This window comes from Peromyscus maniculatus, chromosome 15 (genome assembly GCF_049852395.1).
Source record: "Peromyscus maniculatus bairdii isolate BWxNUB_F1_BW_parent chromosome 15, HU_Pman_BW_mat_3.1, whole genome shotgun sequence".
NCBI classification, from domain to species: Eukaryota; Metazoa; Chordata; class Mammalia; order Rodentia; family Cricetidae; genus Peromyscus; species Peromyscus maniculatus.
In genome coordinates, this window is record NC_134866.1 from 6680131 (window position 1) to 6699630 (window position 19500).

General features: G+C 41.2%; 1 protein-coding gene across 1 annotated transcript; it reads left to right on the top strand.

Moving 5' to 3' along the window:
• Nucleotides 1–248: 248 nt before the first annotated feature.
• Nucleotides 249–18510, top strand: LOC102928721 (uncharacterized). Its single transcript, XM_015998586.3, has 4 exons — nucleotides 249–363; nucleotides 8359–8485; nucleotides 9076–9171; nucleotides 15890–18510. The coding sequence occupies exons 1-4, from the start codon at nucleotides 358–360 to the stop codon at nucleotides 17329–17331; spliced, it is 1671 nt and encodes a 556-aa protein (XP_015854072.1). The 5' UTR covers nucleotides 249–357; the 3' UTR covers nucleotides 17332–18510.
• Nucleotides 18511–19500: the final 990 nt, after the last annotated feature.

The window sequence follows — 19500 nt, forward strand, 5'->3', positions numbered from 1 at the left end:
CTTTGGAGGAGAAAGCCAACGGCCAGTTCCTGGTGCTCCTGTAAAATGAAGATTGCTTTAATCAGACATTCGTGCAATTGGCTTTTCTCAGGCCTAACCGCTGTCTAGGGCACTCTGCTTCTTCCTCTTATACTGTACTGCAGGCAGCCAGACACCAACCCAGGGAGAGTAAATATCATCATACAAGGATTCCAGGAATTCCTTTGCCCAGCCTTCTGGGAAATGTAGTCCATGCGACTGTGACATCACAGGGAGCCGTCCAGGAAATTCCTTTCTGGCGTTTAGTCCTCACGCGTGCAGCTTCCGCAAAGTTGGGAGAGAGTCCTGCCTGCTCTACATTCCTGTTGCGTCTCTGACATGGAGGTTGGTCCAGGGTTCAGCGCAGCCTGACGCACTGTGCGGGGTGCGGGGGTCCGACTTGGAGGGAGCGGACCTGGGCTGGGTGGGAGGGCGGAAGAAGCGGCCTTGGAGGTGCTGTGCTGAACTGACTGGGTCACGTGAAGTTGCAGGTCAGGGCTGGGGAGAGGGTGATAGGGACTGTGCCCTGAGTGACAGCTTCCTTAGGACGCCTCTTGACAGCCCAGTCCGCCTTGGGCTTCTGGGACAGGAGAGCTGCCTGGTAGCGCGGAGTAGATGATAGTGCAAAGTCCAGGATTGCAAACTAATGATGCTCAGCTGCCTGCCTGCTCCTGAGGTGAGCAGCTTTGGTGGGGAAGCATGCTTCTCTAGCTGAGCCGTTCTCACGTGGACGCGGTCAGATTTCTCAGAATCCATAGAGCAAACGGGGTCTGTTCCTTACTGTACTCTGTAGCCGGCCTAGTGTAACGGTCTTGATTGTGTTCATCTTCTGTGCCAGTTAAAGAATTAAGAAAGGAAAAAACCTGAGTCCCAACAGTTCCCCCGTGGGAAATTCTGGAACGCAAGCACACAAATCTGTCAGACTTAACAGCCATAGAAAAGTTTTGACTAGGGTGAGAGAACACACATTCTGCAGACATGTAAGGGAAAGACCCAGTGCAATCCCCAAACCCAGGGTCTTAGGGAAGCAGAACGCCCTGCTTCACCTTGAGGGCGGGGTTTTCTTAAATCTATGGAAGGTCCTCCATCCTTAATTTAGGACTGAGTAATTGTAAAAGGCACAGGATGTCTGCTTGTCCCGAAATGGTTGTGTCAACATGTCTTCATCTGGCCTTGAAATTACTGAGCTTGTCTAATTGTACGGTTCCTAGAAGCAGGTGAAAAACTTTCATGGTCATGTGTTAGGGTGCCAGATTTTTCTGTCAGGTCAGCGGGATGAGGAAGAACTCACAGACTGTGTGTATTCATGTGATTTAAAGTAAACAGACCTGTGATAGAAAAGAAACTTCAGTCTACTCTATTGCATATCCCTGTCATCTCTGCATTTGTGAGGGGGAGGCAGGACATTCTGATCCTCCCATGCTTCACCAAAAATTCAAGGGTGCCCAGAATACCTGAGTCTGTTGTTGAAACCATTTAACTTCATGGTCATGAGAAATAATTTCTATCATTCATTTTATGTTTCTTACAGTGAGCGCCATGACAAATCCATGCAATCAGCACATTGCTGACTTACTACATGTGCTTAACTTCTGTGGCCCATTCCAAATGTAATTTAAACTTTATTCACTATCATGCTTTTGTTATAGGTATTAAATTTTGGTGATTACAAACTTTTCACTTACTCTATGAGGAAGAATTCCTCTTTGCCTGGCTTGAATATTCCTCCCTATATGTAGTGATTGTTTTTAATCTGTGTTAGTTACTGTTGTGACCTGATGCTGATTTCTTCTGGTTTCACTGATTTCTTCCAGTTTGCTCCTTTCATATCTAACCTGAGACTCCCATTGTATCTTCATTTGCTGCGGGCCGCAGGAATATATCATAAGAACTCAGCTGGTTATGGCAAAGTCACTACCTGGAGGAATCAGGGAATTTCTCCAGAGGAAGCCAAATCCCAAGGAGTTTTTGGTGTTACTTGGCTTGTTATATATCAGCTGTATTCTGTTATGAAAATCATGTGTGCCTTCATAGTTTTCCCAATTGATTTTTCCCTAAGAAGGGCTAACAATGTGGACTGATCACTCTCTAGACATACACATTCCAGGCATTTGGAGAACAGCCTCAGGAAAGGCTTTCTCTGGAATCAGATATCTCCCTTAGCCACTTTCAAGGACTAAAGGAGACATCACCCAGGTGGTCACCCAATTTCTGAGGATTAACAGTGATAACAACCCACAGGCGAGTCTCCTGACTTAAGGTAAATTCCACAAGGGGACACCGCCTAGGTCAGGTAGACATTAAGTAATAGCTTTACACAATTTAGCTCAGACCCCTCCTTTCTTACAGCCTTACTAACTTTATAGACCTCTAACTACTTACCTAACCACGTCTAGGAATTTTTAGATAACCTTCTGTTCTAACAGCTATGCTCAGCCAGAACTCCCAGTTCAAGCCTCCCTGTAATTATCATTATTGGTAGCATCCGGCCAGGTCCATCACCGGATGGAGGAAAGTACCTTATCAGAGATACCTCTGTACTCTCTAAGAACAGACTTAAGCATCCAGGTTACCTGTTTGAGAAGGCCTGGCGGATGTGTCAATTAAGCCTATTCTTATCACCCCTCCATTTGACCCTGGAAGCCTGGCTTTGCACTGCTAAGGAAATACTGCTTGTAAGTGTATATATACCAGAACTCCCAGGGCAGGAGAGGACAGAGAAGAGAGAAGAGAATGGAAGAACTAGATGGGTAAGAACTTGAGAGGAACGAACTGAGATGGGGAAGAACTAGATTGAAGAGCTAAAAGAGAGGACTAGAGGAACGAGATGGAAGATGAGGAAGAGCCAGATGGGGAAGAACAAGATGAGGAAGAGCCAGATGAGAGAGAAGGAGACGGGAGAGGAGCTGATAGGGGAAAGAACTAGATAGATGAGAACCTAGAAGGGACAGAACTAGATGAAGGAATTAAGATAGAACATAGAGGGGATCGCAGACAAGTGTAGAGAGAAATCAGGCTAAAGATGACCTAAATATGAGAGCAGAATATAAGCTTATAACTGTCACAGAATAATAAAGTATATGGACTAAGGAGTTTCGTGTACATAGATTCATTTCATTTCATCAAAGATTAATTTTCAGCTGGTTGATAGATCCTTCCGCGGACCCTGGAAAGGAGACGATTAGGGGCTGGACCCCAATAGTCCCCAACATTCATTTCCATTCTGCAGTTCTTGACTGATGTGGCTGCTGTGGTTACATTCCTGGGTCTTTTTCTGCAGTTGCAGCTGGGATGCCTTCCCCTGTCCTTACTCCAGAGGTTCCACTGTGTGCAGATGCTTCTTACAGTGAGCCAGAACAAAACCACTTCCTCCCTGTCCTTCACATGGGCACATGGGCACTGCCATGTCCAACCAGTAAAGCAAAGTGCTCATGTTGGTTCCTGCTCTTCATAGGTCCAGTCCAGGTCCCCTTGTTGAGCAGTCCTGTCTCTTTCCTCCCAGTCTTCTTTCATTGTATTCTAATGTCAGTGTAAGGGAGGGAGTTCCTTGTGTTTACAGCTCATGCATGAACCTTGCTGTGTTAGACATGTCATATCTGGAAAACTCTGGAGGGGAGGTGTGCTGGGTGAGGACGTTCAGTTCCTGCTGATTGATCTACATGACTATGTCAGAGGCCATGGAGAGACATTGCAAGGTTTGAACAGGGGTCAAACACGAGCAAGGAATAAACCTGAGCAGCACAGATTTTCATTACATCGTCATTTTTGGTTATATTGGTACATGTCATAGTGCCCCCCATTGTCATTATCACATGCAGTAACATATCAGTTACATATTTTGAGTTCAGAGGTCTGTCTGCCTGCCCTGCCTATTCTCTTCAAAACTGCATTCCATTGTTCTCTTCTCTGCAGGATCTCGTTTAACAGAAGTCAGTCAGACCTATGTCAGTGCGTGTCCCAACCCTTGACTGGAGACACTCCACTTGCTGTTGCTTTAAGAAACTCAGAAACAATATACAGACTATTAAAATTCACAAGTACATCTAGACATCTAATGGACACAGCAAGTGATATTTACTTTGAAACTAAATTCGCAGTATATAATCCATGTCTTCCAAAAAGAATATTACTTTTGTTATCCTATGATTTATTCATGGTTCCAATTCCATTCTCTGAGTCCCAGTATTTTAAATGTAGTAGTTTAATGCAAAAAAATCAATGTTGCATGCCACATTTATTGGGTAAAGAGCTGAGATAGTGGCTTAAGACTTATGAAGCTTGAATCTATTTAGTATTAATTAATAAAAAAACCCGAGTCAGATATTGAAGATGAAAGCTGAAAGATCAGAGAAGCAGAGCAGCCAGCCACCAGAAAGTTCTTACCTCTACTAAATTCTCAGACCGAATGGCAGTCCTGACTCTTAAGAATTCACAGACTGAATGGGCAGAATCCTGTCTCCACCTGCCGTATATTCCTGTGTCCACTTCCGAAGTGCTGGGATTAGAGGTGTGCACCACCACCGCCTGACTCTGTTTCTCTTTTGACTGGATCATTCTGTAGCCCAGGGTGGTCTTGAACTCCTGATCTTCCTGCTTCTTCCTCCCAAGGACTGGAATTAAAGGTGCGTGCCACCACTGCCTGGTCTCTCTGGTTAACTGGTGGCTAGCTCTGCTCTCTGATCTCCAGACAAGCTTTATTTGTCAGAACACAAAACGTCACACAACAGACTTGCTACTTCTTGATGTGTGTAGTGTGTATTTTAAGCACTATGTCCTTTGATCGGGGCATAGTCTGCTTTGAATGGAGGGGCACTACTGTTAGGAACCTGATCAGGAATCCCATTCTCTCTTTGCATCTGGCTTGGACTTCCCACCAATCTTCTGCTAGTCTTCAGTTTTGTCTGACTCTCTGAAAAGATGTCTCTGAGGGATATTGACAGGAGATGCAGGAGTTCTTATTACGTCTAATCTGTCCATTCTGTTGTCTCTAGGACCAGCCTCCATTCAAGTAGAGTGCAGATTTCCATCTCCCAATTATATTGAGAATGTGTAGCAATTTTTAGTGAATGACAGGTTGCCCACCTCAGACCAGGCATTATTTGCACTTCTTCTCTATAGAAAGTAAATTTTGCCTGTTTCAAATTACCCTGAAATGTTTGCCATGAAAAGTATTGGGTAAAATCCCTCCTAAATACTATCCTGTTTACAGGTGCACTCCTCCACCCACAGCATGTCACAGGAGGCTGGCCCCGGGACAGGAGACAGTTCCCCAGGTAGAACAGTGTTCCCTTGAGCTGGGCTCCTTTAGGGAGTGATCATTGCAGTGAGTTCTCCCTTGGGGACCTGCTCTAGTTCTCTCAGAGAACAGGGTTTTCCATCTTCACTCTTCTGAACTCTTGCCAATCCCCATGGTGACCATTTTTCCCTACTCTTGGCAATCTCATCATTAAAAAAAGAGGAAAAACCGTTGTGTTTTTGTTTTTTCACTCCTAGATTTTGGAACATGCTCTATGAGCTACAAAGATGCTTTCAACATAGGTCAGTTGATTTTCCCTTGAGAAATCAAAGAGTGTTCTGTTCACCAAATTTCTCCAGTCTGCTTTGATTTGCAGATGTATTGACCTTGCTGCTGCTTCCCTTTGCCCTTTATTAAAGGACATTTTCATTTTAATCATTGTTGCAGAGTAGACCTTTTCACTGCTCCAAAGGTCTTGAGAGCATGACCCTCTAATCCTCCCTCCCCAAGTGCTGAAAACACCGGGCATATCAGAAACAATCCCCTCAGTCTGACCTGAGAGCCTTTGACTTATGGACGAGTTTCATAGTACTAGAAGATGCTTTGCAAGTTTCCAAGGGAGAGAAGCGATAACCCAACAATAGGACTACCTGAACAGCATCTGAACAATGACGACATCAATATACATGGTACCTTATAGATGACAGTCTCATGTGGCTCTACCCCTAAAGAAGTACATATAATGACCCAGCTGTGGTGGTGAATGCCTTTAGTCCCAGCATTTGGGAGGGAGAGATAGGGGGATTTCTGAGTTCAAGGACAGCCTGATATACAAAGTGAATTCTGGGGCTACACAGAGAAACCCTGTCTGGAAAAACCAAAAAAAAAAAAAAAAAAAAAAAGAAAAAAAAAAGAAAAAGAAAAGAAAGAAAGGAAAGAAAAGAAACAAACTATATGCATCTTGGGTTTCTGTTCCTGTGATGAAACAACATGACCATTATTTGGCTTACACTTCAGCATTGCTGTTCATCACTGAAGAAATTCAGGACACGAAATCAAAGGGTACGATCCCAGAGGCAGGAGCTGATACAGAGGCTATGGAGGCGAGCTGCTTACTAGCTTACTTCACATGGCTTGTTCTGCCTGCTCTTATTATAGAACCCAGGACCACCAGCCGAGCAATAGCACCACCCACCATGGGCTGGGTCCTCCCCCATTGATCACCAATTGAGAAAATGCCTTAGAGCTGGATCTCATGGAGGCATTTCCCCAACTGAGGCTCCTTCCTCTCTCTCTGATGACTCTGGTTTATGTCAAGTTGACACACAAAACCAGCCAATACAATATGTACATAAAGATTGTCGAGAGAGGGAGAATTTGTCTTCCCCAAGGATGAACCCACTCACTATTCCTCCAGTGCCAAGGGGTCAGTCCTCACAACACATATACAGGCAACCCTTAGGAGAATCAGCCATTCATATTTATACAGTTATATGTATGTATATACATTCTATGTAAAAATAATTAAAGAAGACATCATGCATTTGAGATGGAGTGTTGGGGGACAAGAGAGAAGTTGGAATGAGAACTTTTTCAGAAAAAAGTCTTCATTTGTGATAATGTGGGTGAAACTGAAATCATTTCAGGCAAAGAAAGATAAATCCACATGATCCATTAGTATATTAAAAAATAAAGAGTTGTAACTCACAGAAGTTGAAGATGGTATAGTTTTTCCTATCAGCCAGGGACATCAGGAAGCTGAGTCTTGGGGACTTAAGGAACAATGGATGCTCTGGAATGGTGTGATAAGAGGGTGATCAATGCTCACAGTACTGTTTCCCTGAATGCTAGATGTGTGTAAGCATTATGTAGGGTACATTTCAGAAGCCTGAAAGATAGTGTTTCAGGAAATGAGCTTACCGTAACTAAGAAAGATGATCCAAAGCTTACTGATGAAATTACTACAAAATACATCATTAATACTTAAATGGTCGATAATTTCCATGTATTATTAAAAAGGAAGAATAATGTAGGACTGTTCTCATACGTCATTCTTGGACATTCCTTAATAAACTGAAAAACAGCTGTGTGGCGGTGGCACATGCCTTTAATCCCAGCACTCGGGAGGCAGTGTCATATAGATCTCTGTGAGTGTAGGCCAGCCTTGTCTTCAAAACAAGTTCCAGGACAGTCAAGGCTGTTACACGGAGAAACCCTGTGTCAAAACAAACAAACAAACAAACAAACAAGATGAAAAACAGAAAGAAAATTTTGAAATAGGAAAATAGTGGCATCATAAATATATTTCTCAGCTTCAGCACACTGATGCACAGGTGTCATATGTGGAAAGCATGCTTAGGACTATCACAAACACATCAGTAGATAGAGCCCTGTCAGAGAAAAGGAGGTAGAAAGTAGGAAATGACTGAAGATCAGAGTTCTGTTTTAAGTTCTCAGTGTTGATATCCTATGCTGATTTTTCATGTGTTCACAGTTTGTATTTTTCTGTGAGTTCTTGTTTTGTTGTTCTAACCTTTGTCTGCTCCATCTCATGTCTCTTGTCTCTGTCATTGGTGTCACTGCTGAACTCTGTACAAATTCAGAAACTCAGACTTCAGCCAGGGCTGCGGCTGCATCAGAGTCTGTATTTTCATTTCATTCCATATTTGTGATTGTGCATATTAAGTGTTGAGGTTTCCTTCTCCCTCATCATGACTTTCTTCTGTGAAACGTGTGTGTGTGTGTGTGTGTGTGTGTGTGTGTGTGTGTGTGTGTGTGTACATGTGTGTATAGTGTATAATACAAGCGTATCACACTATTACGCATTATTCTGCTTTCCTATACCAATAGGATCACTGCCTGGGGCAGGCACCCCCCTCATGGACTGTGCTGTCTCATATCAATCATTAATTAAGAAAAAGCCCCCCTAGCTTTGCCTATAGGAGAGGGGAGGCATTTTCTCCATTATGTTTTTCTTTTCTCTAAAACCCTAGGTAATGTCAAGTTGACAGGAGAACTGTCCAGCCCAATGCATCTTGATATTTATATTAATAATGGTTTTAATTAAACTAATGTGCAATATCATTCATTGATCTTTATTTCAGGAAATGCTATCCTTCTGTGATGTGGCCATTGAGTTCTCTGCAGAAGAGAGGGAATGCCTAAAGCCTGCTCAGTGGAATTTGTACAGGGATATAATGTTGGAGAATTACAGCAACCTTGATTTCCTGGGTGAGGATATCATCCACAGTGAATCCTTATTTCAGATAATAATATGTAGAATCCTCAATTTGTATGGTATTGCATGAGAGCATTTCAACATCCATTTTCATACCTGTCATTTTAAGAAAAATTAGAGAGGTTGTTTCATGGCTAAGAAACATTTCCCTGTTTTTCTCTCTATGTGTTTGAACTGTCAGTGTTGAATGTATATTTCATTCAATAGTACCTCCAATGGAACTGTTAGAAATTCAATGACTTTGATTCTTCAAGGTCAAAGTACTTCTAGAAAACAAATATGCACTCTAATGTTTACCCTAGAAGCAGTGAAAAGTATTTATTCTAATGTGTATCTCAGATACAGCAACTCTGCTAAATTCCTAAGAATTTTAATGTTTTTTTCCCTTTAAATGAAACTCAGAATCTGGACATTGTAAATTCCTTTATGTATTGTAATGGTCCCGTGAGAAAACATTTAAGGAACTGATTGTCTGCAATCAATTATTCCATCATCTTTCCTTATAAACAGTGTACTGGGAGGGACATGTCAATTCCCAGTAGAAGAACACTTCAACAATCTTGTTCCCTTTTCCTTCAAACAGGTCTTGCTGTCTCTAAGCCACACCTGGTGACATTTCTGGAGCAAACACAAGGGCCTGGGGATGTGAAGAGACAAGCAACAGACAGTGTGCACCCAGGTGGGTAGGAATGAGGGGTTCAGGGGCACAAAGGCAGGCTTTTCCATGTGCATTGAAAGAAGATGTTGTTATGGAGATAAGTTTCTCCTTCATGTCTTTGTTATCAAAGAAAGACATCTCAGACATTCATGATGGTTTAAGTCTCCCAAGCTTTATAATTCCCCGATGGTGAGCTGTGCATGTATTTGCAGAGATCTCCAAGGTTCTTCATTTTTTAAATCTACATTGTAATGTTAGACTCAGGGGAATGCTACTCTATGCAGATGAATCCACCATTTGCTGGGCTTCAGAGCTGACTCGTGCCAGAAAGATCTCTACACCAAAGTGAGCACCATTGGGTCTCTAAAGCCAAACCCACAATTCCATCACACAGAGGCAGGCAGAGGCGAAGGCTCAGCAGTTTCAGTTCTGTTGATTAGAACAATTTGGGAGAAGGGAACAGTTGGATAAACTCAGACAAACCAGAGTCACTTTGGTCAGTTCATTTCCCACTTATCTTAGGGAAGATTCAAAGCATTAATGTATTGTATAAACTGGTTTTATGGGGCCAGTAGGTACCCTGATTTAACAGAGGCTGTTTGGTTTTTTCAACACTTTTACCACCAGTTGATATAGCAGGGCCTGACCATTAGACAGGAAGAGGAGGAGAGGATGAGCTACAGGGCCTTACACTATTGATTCAGGGATGCCCATCCAACCAGTTATGGGTACAGTGATTGTGTGGCTCTCATTTTCATAATAGTTAGTAGATGTAGGCCTTTAGGTGAGTTGTAAGGCTCCATGCATTTTGGGGTTTTGTTTTGTTTTTCAAGTTAATATATTTATCATGTACAAGGACTGGTTTTGGATATATACTCAGTCACAACTTGTTAAAGAAATTACTAAATTTTATAGATAAGCCCTATTTCCCCAGATACCTCAGAGCTAGTAAAATGATTTGTTTCAGATCCAGTCAGGGTAACCACTGTGGCTAGCACTGTAGGAAGCACTGTGGCCAATCTTACCATGAGTCCAATGGGAAGTAGAGATCTTGTGGTCCCTTCTTCTCAAGGTCTATTGATTCTTCAAACTTCCTCCGAGTGTGCATCTGTCCACTGGCTTCCAGGTTGATAATGGGAGTGGAGCTGAGGAGCTGGTCCCAGATGTCTCTGGAAGGTGACTCAAAGAGAGTGCTGTGGGTAAACTTTCACATCCACCTCACCTCCTCCTCAGGCCATATTACTTTCTTTACCTGATGTCGTGGGTCCACACATCGCACATGCAACTTAGTTTAAATGAGTGCCATAGTTCATCCTGCTGTGCTGACTGGACCCGTGGCAGAGCCGCTGTCATATATTATCTACCACTTTGCTGAGGACGCCTTACATGATCAGACATTGACATCTCAGCTCCGGGATTAGCTTTGTTAGGAGGATGAATGAAAGCCAGGGGACAGGACATGGCCGTTTGAACTAGCATGTAGTTCTCATAACAGTTGGGTGGCAGTTGTAGGTACAAGGTTCCCCTGTACATAAGATCATCAACTGTCAATTCAGGAGACATTGTGTCCAGACTGATTACAATTAGTGCCTCCATTACTTGCAATGTTTTAGATGTGGTGCAAAGTCTAAGATCCTCCTCAGCATGAGAGAATCCGTACCCTGTCTTGTGGGACATGAGGAGTGATTCATCTTCCCTACAGATAATGGATAAGATTCCCTGGTCTGGCTTACAGGCCACAGGAAGACAGGAGCAGCAGACACTGATGGGTCCATTCTCCATGCATCCTTGTCCTGGGCTGAGACTAGAATGCCATTTAGTCTGAACAGTCTGTGTCCCGTCTGAGGGTAATGTGGCATTTGATTCTTGGTGTGCTCTGCCATGGAGGTGTTGTAGAGATTTAACCCCTTTTCTCAAGCATTTTGTTTCACTAAACAGTGTTTTTCAAATACACCTGATTTTGAATATTATTCCATATGAAGAAAACTTTACATTGACCCTAAATTTTTTTTGAGTTACCTGCTTTGCTCAATTTTGACAACATGTACGGAGGACTGTATAATTCAAAGACTGTATAAATTTTTCTCTTTCCTAATATTGTCTCTTTTCCTGAATTACATTTGTACTTATCATGACTATAAACACAATTTTGAAACACTAAGTATATTTAATCTCTTAGTAGGTAACTCTTCAAAAACTATTATGTCTTAATTATCTTTCTTCTGGCATCTTACAATAAATGAGTGACTCTCATCTAATTAGGATTTATTAAATGACAATAATTTACCTTTGTTAAAAATTTCAGCCTCAGAAATTAAAATTGTTGCACTGAAGCTGATTTATACTGACGTAAACTTTAAACATAAATACAGTCCATGGAGTCACTGGGGACCTCACTCTCCTTAGCCCTGCATACTGTAGTTTATAAAATCTAAGTCAGGCCTACTGACCTCCCACATTGCATAGCTTGTTTAATCAGAAAGAATACAATCAGAGGAGAGAATAGTAAGGCTGACCTTTTTAGGGGTCACATATAAGAATAAAAAGATGTACAATTAATTGTTCTTGTCATGACTCAGTTTCTCCAAATGGCTACAGTTTATCAGAGTTAGCAAAGACATAGTGACTAGACAGCATTCTTTAATTCAGTGGGGTTTTGTCCAACATGAATAAAATATTACACCCCCAGGGAAATTAATAAATTTTGGTCATTACGTATATTATCTTTAAGTCTCCTCCTCCATAATCCCTGTATTACATAGACAACCTAATGTGACTTGGGTTCAAGCTTTAAAGGTTTTGCCCTACTTTGTTTATATAACTAATCTGTCTTAAATAATTTAACCCACTTATTAGAGATATAGCCTCAACTACTTCTTTTGTATGTTTTTAAGTGGTTTCTTTGATCAACACAGAGAAAATTGACATGTCAGCAAGAGGTTTAGAGGTGTCAATAAACTCGCATATGAACAAATCTGTAAACAACCAAGAAGGGAAACAGAGAACAGGAGTTCAATCTGTAACTGACTACAGAATCAATTGAGACATCTCCTTTTTGTGAGCCAGATATCTGATTCTTTACATATACCCCCTTGATTAAGCAATTTCAAATGAGACATAATAAGTTTAACAAGTAAATTTACCATTTGATTTAAGAAAATATCCCAAAGGGGAGGTTGTTAACATCTATTTTCATGTAGGCCCTTAGCCAGTCCATATAACAGCTTTATGTATAACAGTACATATCACATCACTGCAGAGGTCCATCTAGAAACCCAGCTTTCGTTTTTTCAGGCCTGCACAGAGAGTGTCCATTTTATCCTTTTCAACAATGAGGATCCCATTAGTTGTTTTTATTTTACACATCCTTATACCATGAAGTAAATATTAGTAGCCTCTCTTGGAAATAGTTCACCTCTTAACTGTTCTCATGTGAATGGTGTCTTTTCCTGAGGAGTCCTGATGTTCTCCCTCTGCCTGTCACAGAGTCAGGGAGCCAGCCTGACCCAGGACAGGGGAGCTGGAAGAAACTTTAAGAGAAATGTGCTTGAGTTTGATGTGGGAGGGGAATATCTTTTTTCTAGAGCCAGCTTTTCATGCTAAAACAGCATATGAAGACTTATAAGAATATTATCTATAATCAACTGGCATTTATTTCTCAATAAGACTGAATACAGTAATTTAAATATCCATAACTGTATTGTATGTCTTAGATGTAGGCATACAAGCTGAATACTTCTCTATGTGTTTTGCCTCTTAGAAAGATTTCAGTGTTTAGGATACAATACTGATTCTATGAGACAGGAACATATTGGCTTCTTTGTGGATGAACCTTCAAGCTTTAAATACATAAGTACCTGAAGCCTAGAGACATTTAAGCAGAAAACCATAAAACTAGACATCTAAGCAACTCAGAAAGTTCTAGAAGTGAAAGCGAGGGTATCTAGGCCCTGGTGGAGCAGAGACTGACCTCAGCCATAGGGCAAAGTAGTCCCAAAACAGAGTGTCATATCTCAACGGAAGCAGGCCTACAGACCCAGGAGAAAGGACCCAACTTGGCTTTGATCTTCTGTCTCATGGCACAAGCAGGAAGGGGCTCTGTGGTGGTATTTTGTTTGTGCTCTAACAATTAAAGCTTGCCTGAAGATCAGAGGGAAGAGCTAGCCACTGGAGGCTAGGCAGTGGTGACACACTTATAATCCCTGTACTTGGGAGGAGGAACCAGGAAGATCAGGAGTTTAAGATCACCTTGGGCTATACAAGATTGAATCTGTCTAAAAGAGAAACAGAGCCAGGTTGAGGTGGTGACTCACACCTTTAATCTCAGCACTAGGGAGGTGGAGACAGGAATATAAGGCGGGTGGGAACAGGATCTCATCCCATTCAGTCTGAGGATTTGTAGAGATAAGATCTCACCCCCTTTTATCTGAGGAGTTGGTGGAGAGGTAAGAAGTCTGTCTAATGGCTTGCTCCTTTGTCATACTGATCTTTCAGCATTTACCCTGATATCTGGCTCAGGGATTTTATTAGACCAATTAGGATTCATGCTACAGGCTTCCAGGAAATAGAAAGCCTGACTGCAACATTTTGTCCACGCACTGAGCTAGAATCCTAGACCTATAAGCTGTTTAGGCTCCTTGGATATATGGGGGTTCTGCTCCTGCCTACTCTGCAGGCTCTGGGCTGGAGGCTACCACAGTGTCCTTTGTTCTTCAATAGAGGAGGTACTGCCCCTACTTGGACCTGATTGCACATGGATGGGTCAGTGACATCAAATAGCTTGGTCCCCACCACTAGAGTATTCCTTGATAGAGCAGGAATCCAAATTGGTCTTTGTCAGAGCCTGCCATCAGTCAGCTGGATAGAGGCGTGCACATTGTAGAGACAATGAAGAAGACAGAAAAAGAGTCGAGAGGTCTGCCAGTCAATGCCGGACAGTCCAGAGTTTATTTCACATCCAGCTTATATACAGTTTTGAAGGACAGAAGAACAATAAACAACACAGGCATTCAACCACGCTCTATCCTGCCTTGCATCAAGGAACAGGCAGTTTCATTTTCTATCTTGATGTACCTCCGGCTGGCATCAGCAGCCTGCATCTAGCTAGATAGTGTGTTCCTTCCTGTGGGCTAATCAGGACTTTCTCACAGCCCTAAAAGTCGACTCTCCAGGCTAATCAGGACATTCTCACAGCCCAGGAGCAAGCAAGCTTGAACTCTATTGACTCAGAATAGACTTCAGATTAAACTGGAATACTGAGTCAGTTGTGGGCTTCCACAGCTCTTAATAAAATCCCAGAGCCAGATGTCGGGGTAAATACTGAAAGATCAGAGAGACAAAGGAATAAGCCACAGCTATCTCTCACCTCACCAATTCCTCAACCAAAAAGACTGAGCTCCTGTTTCCTCCCACCTTATATTCCTTCCTCTACTCAGCCATATCACTTCCTGTCTCAACCTCCCTAGTGCTGGGATTAAAGGCATGTGTGCCTCCCAAGTACTGGGATCAAAGGCATAAGATCCCAAGTGCTGGGATTAAAGGTGTGTGCCACCACCACCTGGCCTCTATGACTAACTAGTGGCTGGCTTTGCCCTTTGATCTTCAGGTAAGCTTTATTTGTTAGAGCATACACAAAATATCACCACACTTTGGTATTATTTTGGAGGTGTGGATAGCCTATGATCATTTGTTATATATTCCCTTTATATTTCAGTGGATGGATACAACACATTGATAAAGTACTTAAGGATAGTGTAAAATTGCAAAATATCTATGAGCTCTGCTCTTTGAATTTCTACTTCATGGGTTAATATAATTTTCTGTTTTCATGCCTTATTCATTGTCTCTCTCAATTAGAGCCTAATATCTGTTTACTCTTGTAAATGAATAAATCTTAGAAATATATAATTTTATTTCCCAGGCATGGTGACCTACTCCACTGATCCCAGCACTTGGTGGGCAGAGGAAGGTGGATCTCTGATTTTGAGGCCAGTCTGGTTTAGATAGTGAGTTCCAGGACAGCAAGGTCTACACATAAAAAAACTTGTCTTGAAAAAGCAAAAATAAAAAAGGAAACAAGTCATTTTTTCATCTATACATTGACAAATATGTTGTCTCAGCAAAATTACTGTAATTCACAGGTGAGCCTGAAATTTTTTTAAATATGATTTGATACATTTCAGTTATATACTTTCTTGTCATTCAAAGAAAACATGAAGTATTGTCCTAAATTTTTGAGCTGTATTATTTAGCCTTGTTGTGGGTCACCTATCTACTTCTTGTTCAGCAAATCTTTTGTACTTTCCAAAATAAAATGCTAAGTGGATGGTAAAAATTTTGTATTTTGATGGTGACTAGACTCATTCAATCACATTTAACTTTCTCTTTTCCAGGTTTGGATATTTTATAATTTCATGGGTGTCTGGACATACAACATTTCTATTTTTTAAGGGGCTTATTTCTGCTAGTAAAATGCTCTCACAACTTACTTAGCTGTTGAACTTTGAATAATATTCCATTATGTCTATGCTCTATTTGGTTGTGCCCTTATTAGAGGATAGATTATTTCTACCTACAATATTTTATCATTCATGCCCAGTGCCTATAGATTGTGAAATACACTGTAGTTTCTCATTGTGCTTCAATATGTATGAGTAAATATTTCCACATAAAAGTAAGCATTATTTAAGAATGAAAATATTTCTTATATTTTGTTCATATCTCAACTTTTGCTCAACAGGAACAATACCCAATGATTGTAACAATTACAGCAAGGTCATTGATTGTAAATCACTCCTTATTCAACGCCAGAGAATTCATACAGGGAAGAAAATTTACAAGTGTGAAGAATGTGGAAAGGCCCTTAGTTCTCAAAAAACCCTGTCAATACACCAGAGACTTCATACTGGAGAAAAACCCTACACATGTAAAGGATGTCATAAGACCTTTAATACTCGCTCATCACTTTTTATACACCAGAAAACTCATACTGATGAGAAATCCTACAACTGTGAAGAATGTGGCAAATCATTTTACTATCCTCCACTGCTGAAGCAACATCAAAGAATTCATTCTGGAGAGAAGCCCTACAAGTGTGAAGAATGTGGCAAAGCATTTTATTTTCCTTCATACCTTAAGCAACATCAACGAATTCATTGGGGAAACAATCCCTACAAGTGTGAAGAATGTGGAAAAAGGTTTTCTTGTTCTTTACGCCTTCAAGTCCATCAAATAATCCATACTGGAGAGAAATTGTACAAGTGTGAAGAATGTCACAAAGCCTTTCGTTATCACTCTTCATTTTGGAGACACATGAGAGTTCATATTGCAGAGAAATCCTACCAGTGTGAACTGAGTGGAAAAGGATTTACTAAGCCTGCCTTCCTCATTGGGAGCAGGGCAGCTCTTATTACAAGGAAAGCCTACAAGTGTGAAGAGTGTGGCAAGTGTTTTTGCTCACCTTCATCACTTAAACGACATCAAACAATCCATTCTGAAGACAATCCCTATAAGTGTGCAGAGTGTGGCAAAAGGTTTTCCTACTTTGCACACCTTCAAGAACATCAGACGGTCCATACTGGAGAGAAACCATACACGTGTGAGGAGTGTGGCAAATGTTTTTCCTCATCTTCATCCCTTAGACGACATCAAACAAGCCATTCTGAAGACAATCCCTACAAGTGTGCAGACTGTGGTAAATGGTTTTCCTGTTCTAGGAGTCTTCGGGAACATCAAGCAATTCATACTGGAGAGAAACCATACAAGTGTAAAGAATGTCACAAAGCCTTTCGTAAATACTCAGCCCTTTGGAAACACAAGAGTGTCCATAATGCGGAGAAATCTTACCAGTGTAAAAAGTGTGGAAGATGTTTTGCCTCATCTTCATCCCTTAGACGACATAAGTCAATTCACTCTGAAGACTATCCCTACAAGTGTGAGGAATGTGGCAGATGTTTTTATTCATACTTGTTTTTTAGACGACATCAAATAATCCATTCTGAAGACAGTCCATATAAGTGTGTGGAATGTGGCAAACGGTTTTCTTGTTCTAGAAGTCTTCGGGGACATCAAGCAATTCATTCTGGAGAAAAACCATACAAGTGTAAAGAATGTCATGAAGCATTTCGTAATAGCTCATCCCTTTGGAGACACAAGAGAGTTCATACTTCAGATAAATCCTAATAGTGTGAAGAGTGTGGCAAATGTTTTTCTTCATCTTCATGCCTTAGACAATACCAAAGTTTCCATTCTTAAGACAGTCCATCCAAGTGTGCAGACTGTAGAAAACGTTTTCCTACTTTGTACACCTTCAGGTACATCAGACAGCCCATATTGTAGAGAAACCATCAAGTGTTAAGAGTTGACAAATGTTTTTGCTTATCTTCATCCCTTAGGCGATGAGAGAAAGAGAGAGAGAGCGAGAGCGAGAGCGAGAGAGAGAGAGAGAGAGAGAGAGAGAGAGAGAGAGAGAATTCATTCTGAGGATAGTCCTTTAAAGTGAAGGGAATGTGGCAAAGATTGTTAAACACATGATAATTCATACTGGAGAGAAATTCTACAAATTTCTTAAAAAGTTCACACATCTGCAGTCTTTAAAACACATCAAATTCATTCTAACTGCAAACTCCAAGTGTGTGTGGATTGTGAAATCTTTGACAAGCATTCAGATCTTATATAACTCAAATGAATCCATATTGCAGAGTATTCAGTTAATTCTTTTGAATGTCAACATGAACATCTAACTTCCAACAGTACAAATATCATCAAAATCATCAAAGAACAGTAGAAACTTCTGTTTGCTGTAACTTCCCAACCAGTTTGTTCAAGCGATGTGCTTGAAACTTGCCTTAATAAATGAGTCTCTTTCTTCTATAACTATAAATGTCCCATGAATTTTTTTTTTTTTTTCCGACAGGGTTTCTCTGTGTAGCTTTGTGCCTTTCCTGGAGCTCACTTGGTAGCCCAGGCTGGCCTCGAACTCACAGAGATCCACCTGCCTCTGCCTCCCGAGTGCTGGGATTAAAGGCGTGCGCCACCAACGCCCGGCTGAAATTTTTACCACGTAACTTTTTGTAACTTTTCCCACTGGGTTCCCTGAATCTGAGATCTGGGCTGTGATATTTACTATTATTTTTCCCTGTGGTATCACCCCAAGAACCTGTAATAACATCTCCGCTGGGTATGTAAAAATCTCGATGAACTCATATTTCTCACCAAGTTGGAGTTTGGTGCAATGGTCTGAACAGATAACAATCTGGACTGAATGGGCATTAGTCTTTCTCCCCAGGAAATGCTAACAGAACATATTTTCAGTTATATTTGGTTCCAGAATAAAGAATCTCATTTCCTTTCAGTTCAGAACAGTGTTTCTTATATGACTCCAACTGTCATGTCACAGAAACTTTGACCTATATTGAAATAATGACCTGAGTCAATTACACTCACTCAGCAGAAAGGATGTATTTGATTAGTGGATATGTGATCAATAAGTATGAAACACTGTAGATGCAGGTCTTACTTTATAGTTGATACAGATCCAAAAAAGTTATCTCAATCTCATGTTTACTAACTTACTGTAAACTGTTAATGTAGGGTAAATAATACCTAAACAGTAATAATAACTGACTTCCAAGTGATTAAATATCTCTACTGTGCCCAGAATTGAGTTTCTAGTTATGCTAAGTTGTGGTGATATTTTGTGGGTGCACTAACAAATAAAGCTTGCCTGAAGGTCAGAGGGCAAAACCAGCCACTAGTTAGTCATAGAGGCCAGGCAGTGGTGGCACACACCTTTAATCCCAGCACTTGGGATCTCCTGCCTTTGATCCCAGTACTTGGGAGGTACACATACCTTTAATCCCAGCACAAGGAAGGTTGAGACAGGAAGTGATATGGCTGGGTGGATAAAGGAATATAAGGTGGGATGAGACAAGAGCTCAGTCTTTTTGGCTGAGGAATTGGTGAGGTGAGAGATAGCTGTGGCTTGTTCCTTTGTCTTTCTGATCTTTCAGCATTTACCCCAACATCTGGCTCTGGGTTTTTAGTAAGACCAATTAGGATCCATGCTACATCTGGTTCCCCAATATAGTATTACTGTAATAAGGTTAAAACCTTCCTTTTTAATTAGACAAAAAAGGGGAAATGCTGTGGGATAATGCTCTTGTACACTGTAAAGATGAGTCACTCAAAATAAGTTAATAAAATGCTGATTGGCCAGTAGCCGGGCAGGAAGTATAGACAGGAGGAACAGAGTAGTAGAATTCTGGGAAGAGGAAGGGCAGAGTCAGGAGTTGCCAGCCACATGCAGAGGAAGCACTATGAGAATGTCAAATTGAGAAAAGGTACCAAACC

Excerpts from the sequence above, each read along its gene's own strand:
- LOC102928721 (XM_015998586.3), top strand. Across the intron at positions 8,486-9,075 it reads CAGCAACCTTGATTTCCTGG|GTCTTGCTGTCTCTAAGCCA; the intron begins GTGAGGATATCA and ends TCCTTCAAACAG. Across the intron at positions 9,172-15,889 it reads AACAGACAGTGTGCACCCAG|GAACAATACCCAATGATTGT; the intron begins GTGGGTAGGAAT and ends TTTGCTCAACAG.